Source organism: Elaeis guineensis, chromosome 12, assembly GCF_000442705.2.
Source record: "Elaeis guineensis isolate ETL-2024a chromosome 12, EG11, whole genome shotgun sequence".
Lineage (NCBI taxonomy): Eukaryota > Viridiplantae > Streptophyta > Magnoliopsida > Arecales > Arecaceae > Elaeis > Elaeis guineensis.
The window spans coordinates 2,933,153-2,940,431 of NC_026004.2; the positions used below are offsets into that span (position 1 = coordinate 2,933,153).

The window sequence follows — 7,279 nt, forward strand, 5'->3', positions numbered from 1 at the left end:
ACGGCGATCGGAGGAGTCGGCCGACCCTAGGTCGGTGGCCAGCTGAGTGGCGTCGGGCACCTCCGTTGGTCGGCGAGCCTTTCGTGAGTCGGTCATCGGACCTCTGGGTTCAGTCGGTCGGGGAAAGGTGCGCCCGACGTATCTTCAGTCGGTCGTGAGCCGATAATTAGCCGGTGATGACATCCGTCAGTCGGTCGCCCCGACCGACGATCGGTCGGTTGGAGTCGTCAGTCGGTCGGTCGGACCGCAAGTCGGTCGGGCCGCCAGTCGGTCGGGCCGCCAGTCGATCGGTGGGTATCCCCTAACAAGATGGATAATTAAAGTCATCGGATTACTGTGAATGAATCCTTTAAACAAATATGTAAGGCCCTCAATATGTATAGACTATAGCATAATTCTTCTCGGCTGCACATAATTGTATCATAGGTACTATAATATTATAGATTCTAACTCAATCAGCTACAATAAAAATATCTGACAATAAAGCATGCATAATTTCTTGATTTCATACATTGTCTGTGGCAAAAATAGAGAGATTGTGGCTCTCAAAAGAAACAAGGGATGCGTGAAGATGCAGAAATTGCAAAATGAAAAAATTAATAGCTGAGATCATCACTGAGACAATAAGGGAATAGACCTGCATGTCACACATGATTAACGAGAGAGTGAGAGAGAGAGAATGGCTTGCGTATGAGCGTATCCCATACAAGCCACGTGGATTAATGCGAATATGGTGGAGATTCAGTGCGCCGTCACACAGAAAAGCTTGGTATTAAATGATCACATGGCGATAAGGAGAAATGCCGTACCTATCCGAACAACACTGCACTGTGAAAATATTCAATATTCACAAAAGAGTATGCAATATACATAAAAAACCATATTCGTAATGTTCATGTGGTCTGTTCACAACGCTGATGATCCAACATAAGATGTTTTAGCACTCGTCCCGTCACAAAGCTTTCTGATATAGGGGTGCAAAAGTTTTTCCGATGAAAGGCTGTTTGTGTTCGTGCTCCAGATAGGATGTGTAAATATAATCTATGATCAGGTGAAAGTAATTAAATGGCCAAAAAACAACATCCAAAATTACAAATTATCATATTCAAATGAGATGACAAGAGACGAAAACGACTCGAGCAAGAGTCTATAATGTTGCGTGCGAAAAATTATGCTGCAGGGGAATCATTCATCACCAGAAAGAATGCGCCGACAGACCTAACTCATCAACGTTGGTTAAAATCAGTTTCCAGATGGTTTACATTGCCTATCCACAGAAGGCTTCTGGAATTCATTTCATATCAAGATTAGCCCAGGAATTTATTTCCAGCTGGCATCTTCTCATGGGGTTTGCACGGTCTTGTCCACAGACTCTATCCGGTCACTGTTCCATCTCTCACTGATTCAGAGATTCTTGCCTTCCCTTGTCTAGTTTGCTCTGAACTCTTCTTAGATTTGCTTTTATTGTCCTGCAATTTGTTTTTCTTTGCTTCGGGGGATATCCAAGTATAATCTGGGGGTATCATGAAAGGATCCTGAATGTTTTCAACACACTTGCTTGGTCCTGATGATTTGGATCGTTTCTGATGGGAAGACCCCTTCATCCACTGAAGCCATGAACTTGAGGGCTGTTTTTTACTAGGGTAATTCTTCTCAGGACTCGAAGGAGGTGTAGAGAAATCTTCCAATGGCTGTAATTCTTCAAATTTGGTAAACGTGACGAGGACTCTGATGGTAGGCACAACTGGAATGGCAACCTGAAAATAACTGCCATGTGTTGAGAAAGGGACTAAATGAAAGGAAATCAGGAATAAAATGATTGGGAAGTTTATAAAATTATCAGAAGCAAAAGAGCTCAAAAGAATATAATTGACCACGGGTTCACAAGCAACCCAACAAATTTTGGGTACTTCTACAAACAATAAGCAAAGACCAGTTCACTTACCATTATCCAGCCCACTGATACTTTATGTCCAAAGTCTAAGGTTGATCTCAGCAACCTTATCTAGATACCAAATCAGGTAGGAAGCAGGGCAACAAAACTACTAAATCTTTGCATGCTACAAAATCCGACCGATCATTAACATCCTCTAATTGGCATCCACAAAAGCAGATAGTCACAAATTTTCAAGGTAGCATTCTATCCAAAAAAAAAAAAAAAAAGAGGAGGTAACCGCTCAAACATGTAGACAATAGCCAAGGGAAAAGGTTTTGCTTAAAAAAAAAAAAAAAAAGAGGGAAGCTCTAGATGTTTTTGTGCCAAGCCCTATTAACAATGCAAAAGACCGAAAAACACATGGTACTGTAGCTATGCCAATTACTTCTATATGTAACAAATTAATTTTTTTAATTGTTATCACAAGCCATCACCATTAACCAAGCTGTAAAATAGCACCTTCAGATGTGGAGTTCTAACGCTGAATTCAAGAAACAGGGCATGCTTTCTTTCCCCGTTGAACTACACAACCATAAGTCCACAAGCTATGTTTCTCTATCTAACCCTCCTCCTGATGCCTGCTTTACATATCAGATTAATACTAAATTTCCAGTATTTTACCTCCTAATGATAGCTTCTACAGAATATAAACACTTCTTAACTATCTGGCACTGCACTCATTCCTTTCCCTGCGGTCCTGTGGTGTGCGCCTTGCCACTCAGGATACCTCCAACCCTAAAATAGCCCCCAATGGATCCAAAAACTATGAAGCATTTAAAGACAACCCAAGAAGCACTCAAGAACACAGAGGACCAACTCATCTAGCACAATTAAGTCTTCTGAGTCCACAAGCATTTCCAGCCAATCAACTAGGTGGTCAGCTTGACCACAGATATGAGAAGTCTGAAGGACACAAAGAAGGTTCCAAGAGTCCCAGACCAAACCTCAGCTGCCATATTCTAGGTACAACACCAAACTTCTAAATGTGAATCAGTTACGATCTATCAATAAAAAATCTTTTTCCCTTCATTCTCCAGTATCCATCATGCAATGTAAGACTTAAAAAAAATTATTGGCTTTTGTCAACTTAATGGTCCATATCAAATGGATGATGCTTGTACATTGTACGCTGCACAACCAGTCCATTAGAACAGAACTTGTGTCCAGAACTAGACCAACATAGTAAAGACTCTTGTGGCTAAAAAATGATTGCATGACAATAGAAATCTATGCATGAAAAAGATGGTTGCCACATAAGCAGGTTCTTGCATAAGGAACAGAAGGGAGATAAACAGAGAGAGGAAAATGAAAAGTAGCTTGCTGGATCACAAGACAACTATTGCAGAATTCCATCTCAAATTGATATGATTGTGGTGTCCACTATAAAAACAAAAAATTATATCAGAAAAGCTCAGCATTTATGAACCATCACAGACTGAAACTCTTTCATTTTCCGACCCAGGGTACCATACAAATATGTACATGTAGCTCTATCATCTACATACATATGCACCATCAAAAGACGTATCCTTTAGCATGCAATTCAGTGTGATCAACTACTTGGTTGCAAATCACAAATGATTTTCTTCGAAGACAAGTTAATGTCTAAAAATCGAGATAAAGTTTTATTATTTCAAGCACCCATCTTCTCTTAAAACATACTGATAGAAACATTTAGAGATACATCTGAAGATATAAGATATCAAGAAAAAGAATCAGCAGAGTCCTTGACAAAAAAGAAAAATGGCAGATACCAATCTATATAAGCTAGCAAAAGATATGACCAATTACAGCTAACAAGATGAAAGTACATCTAGTGATCAGAGATGCAACAAAGATTATCAACACGAGCAATCGATAAAGAGATTATTTGCTGAATCAATTATCAAAGTTTGAAATAAGTAAAAGACCCACTCAACATATATCAGTATGACATACCTTGACTGGAAATGTCCCAGAAGGAAGTTTTGTAGTTAGCAGTTCTCGCAAGCGGCGAATTGCCTTCACCTTATTTGCAAGTATGTCAAGCAGAGGCAGAAACTCCTCCGTCCTAAGTGGAAAGTCATGAGACAGCCAGAGAACAGGCCTCAAAGCTCTCTTGAACTCGCTCTCCCGGCGTCGATTCCCATTCTCCGGATTCCCTGTAGATTTCTTCAAATCCCTGACCCTTGCCTCTTTTAGGTCCTCCCTACTGCAGGCAATCTCTATCGAATGCCTTCCCGGCCTACTCCGAGTCCTCGATGGAGAATCCCCAAGGAGGTCACTCACTTTCTCATCTACACAAAGTGAGCTCCTTGGCGGTGCCATCTTCTGCTGCAAATCCTGCTTGTGATCATGATCCCCCTTCTTTCCCCAGTTGCCGAGCCAGCGATTCTTATCTTGCTTCCCCCTGCCATCGCCCCACGTACTCGCATCCTCGTCCGGAATTTCTCTCGGCTCGTAGCAACTGTGCCGGTGCCCCACAAAGTCATTGGAGACACCTTCGTCAATCATATCCGGCGACTCCATTTTCAAAGCGATTTCCAGTTGCTTCCGCTCCTCCGCGGTCAAGATATCCGCGGAGTCATCGTTCTCCGTCTCGTTGTCGTTGCAAAAAGAGACGACGGCCTCCTCGTCGTCGGGCGCCACGCCGGGGACCCGCCGGGATTTGACGCTTACGACCACATGATGCATGTCATACACCTTGGCCTTCCACGAGCCGACCATCTCCGACCGCTCCTGCCGCCTCCAGGTCAGCTGCGGCAGCAGCACCGCCCGCGTCACGTCGATTCCCGGCCGGAAGATGTTCGTCTTGGACATGGCCGAGACTTCCTGCTGCACCTCGGTATCGCTCGCGGGCGCCCCGGCGCCGTCGAGAGCATTCACCACCTCCTTGTCCTTGTGCGAGACGATGCACAGCGATCCGGATGGCACGCTGCCGTCCTCCGAGCCCTCCCCGAGGAAGAGAACGCTCTGGTCGGCCCTTTGAATCTTGAATCCATCGAATCCGGCAAGCGTCATGTCGGCGCGCAGATTGGAGCCCCTCTTCCAGATCTTATAGGTGTCGGAGGGGGCGATTCTCGAGATGAAGGGGATGACGGAGCTCTCAAAATGGAAGGTGATCTCCATGTAGAAGTCCCGCATCCGCCTCATGGTGGCGATGACGCGGGGGAGGCGGCGGCACCACTTGGCCCAGGTCTGGGGCTGGTAGTGGCGGACGATGATGCGGGCGAGGTGCTCCTCGCGGGCGCAGATGGCCTCGTGGAGGGCGCTCCAGCCCTGTTCGTTATGGAGGCTCCAATCGGCGCCGGCGGCCATGAGGAGCTCGGCGGCGGTGGCGTCGCCGAGGCGGACGGCGAGGTGCAGCGGTGTCTCGCGGTTAGGGACGTCGCGGCGGTCGAGCGCCGCGGAGATGGCGTCGGCCTTGGTCTCCTCGGCGAAGGAGTCGTCCTCGGTGCGGATCTCGGAGGGCTCCGCGAGGCGGGGGAGGGAGGAGATAATGATCTTAAGGGCCTCATAGTCGCGGGCCAGGACGGCCTTGTGGGCGGGGCTGTGCGAGTACTTGGATGCATCGATCCCGGCCATTTCCTTTTTATTTTCGTTTCTTCAGGGGGGACTTATCATCAGCGCTTGTGTTGAAGCCAATAACAACAGAATTTTCCTCGAGAACGAACGAAGGTAAGATTGAAACAAAGAATCGGGTTTACAGAGAGAGGGGGAGGTGAAGGCTAAACTATGAGATTTTATGGAGAGAGAAAGAGAGAGGAGGAATCAAAGCAAGGATGGAACGGAAGAAGGAGCGTTATTAGAGGAAAGAGAAGGAAACGGAAGAGGAGGAAGCAGAGAGAAACTTGCATTGCTCATTCTTTGCTGTTCTTTACTTTGGAGGAGGAGGAGGGAACCGAATATGGAAAAAGAACAGAGAGAGGGGAGCGGTATTTTATAGAGGAGGAGGAGATGGGTGAGAGGGACGAAGGAGGGAGGGAGAGATGGAGAGGAAATTGTTTGAGGATCGCTGTGATCCCCAGAGAGCAGCTACGCAAATGACACCGACCCATATTTGTGTTTATCTCCCCGATTCACGGAGATTTGGTCCGGTGGGGTACTCCTCCCCGATTCGCATTTCATCAGTACAATTACAATTTTACCCTCGAAATGGCACAGCAGATCGTGGTTCATACATTGTTTGGGTGGATTTTAGGGGGAGTCTATCATTTTCCGATGTTTTTGTTTTCCCTCCCATCGACTTCTGAGAAGCGGGAGGCGCATGCGAGCGAGAGAGGACAACGATCGGCGAGGACACGTGTTCGCAATCTAGTTCGCTGAAATATGTCCACCCCTGTTAGTGGCCAGTAAAGATAAGCCACGTAGAACATACTTGCTGTTTGATGTTTGATAGGAGACAGCGCGAGAAAACCACCGGGTTGGCGTGGGATACCTACCCCACCGAATCGACGGTCAGTCAGTGAGGATTTAGTCGGCAGACTTGTGGATTTTCTGACACGCATCGCTCGGCTTGAATGGTACCCGCGCCGTAGAGTATCGTTGCAAGGACGGTTTAACGGAGTCTGGAGTCATGGAGCACGTTTCAGCCGCGGAATTGTGAATGAGGTATTCTGCTGTTCTGGCTCCACAGCTGAGCTGTTTGAAGCTGCAGGTAAAGGGAATCCAACAATCAGACGGTCAAAGTCTCTCCGCGTTTTGAATTTTCGTTACTCGGTGGGGCCTGGAATTAGTTGGGGGAGTCAGGGGAAGACTGCAATGGGTCTCCCCATTGTGGAAGGGTCAGGGATGCCTCTCTTTATCTTCTTAAAAGCTACAGCATGCGGTGAGTAAGAGAGTTGGTATGGTAGTGTGGCAATTGACAAATTTACTTTCGTTCAATATTATTTTATTGTGTTGTTGTTTTATGCGGGTTGTTATGGAGGCGTGATTTGTTCAATGGTGGTTGCTCAAGATATTGAAATAATAGGACCATAAGCTGTCATAGAAAATATATATATCACTAGCTTTGCAACATGAGGTGGAGCCTCTTGATTAAATGAGAGAACATCTTCCTCCGTACATTGCTATACAATACTCCCAATGTTGGGCTTTTTCACTTTGCTCTACAAGTAGTGCGAGACACAGGGCACATATAAGGAAAAGCCTGAATATCTGTGATCATGGGGCATAGAACTAATGGATTTTTTTGATACACTCGGTTCTCCCCTTTAAACAAGCACAAAACTAATGGACATACATTCTTTTATCAAGCAATAATATATTAAATACCAGACCTTGGCAATGGATAGCAGTGCACCAAAGTTGACATAGACTAAAGGCCATGTATGCAGGCTCAAAATAGTTTGCGTCCTAATAGTG

The 7,279-nt window shown here is 45.8% G+C and overlaps 1 protein-coding gene across 2 annotated transcripts; it reads right to left on the reverse strand.

The window, feature by feature from the left end:
* Positions 1–1,024: 1,024 nt before the first annotated feature.
* On the reverse strand, positions 1,025–5,936 carry LOC105055799 (uncharacterized). Of its 2 annotated transcripts, XM_073246760.1 has the most exons (3): positions 5,766–5,936; positions 3,875–5,513; positions 1,215–1,757 (listed from the first exon to the last, which is right to left on the reverse strand). In XM_073246760.1, the coding sequence occupies exons 1-3, from the start codon at positions 5,777–5,779 to the stop codon at positions 1,374–1,376; spliced, it is 2,037 nt and encodes a 678-aa protein (XP_073102861.1). In that variant the 5' UTR covers positions 5,780–5,936; the 3' UTR covers positions 1,215–1,373. The 2 variants fall into 2 exon arrangements, with proteins under 2 accessions (XP_010936095.1, XP_073102861.1); XM_010937793.4 differs by lacking the exon at positions 5,766–5,936 and having other exon boundaries at positions 1,025–1,757; positions 3,875–5,744.
* Positions 5,937–7,279: the final 1,343 nt, after the last annotated feature.

Coding starts and splice junctions, on each gene's coding strand:
- LOC105055799 (XM_073246760.1), bottom strand. Junction 1,758..3,874: donor CTGGGACATTTCCAGTCAAG/GTATGTCATACT, acceptor AGTTATTTTCAG/GTTGCCATTCCAGTTGTGCC.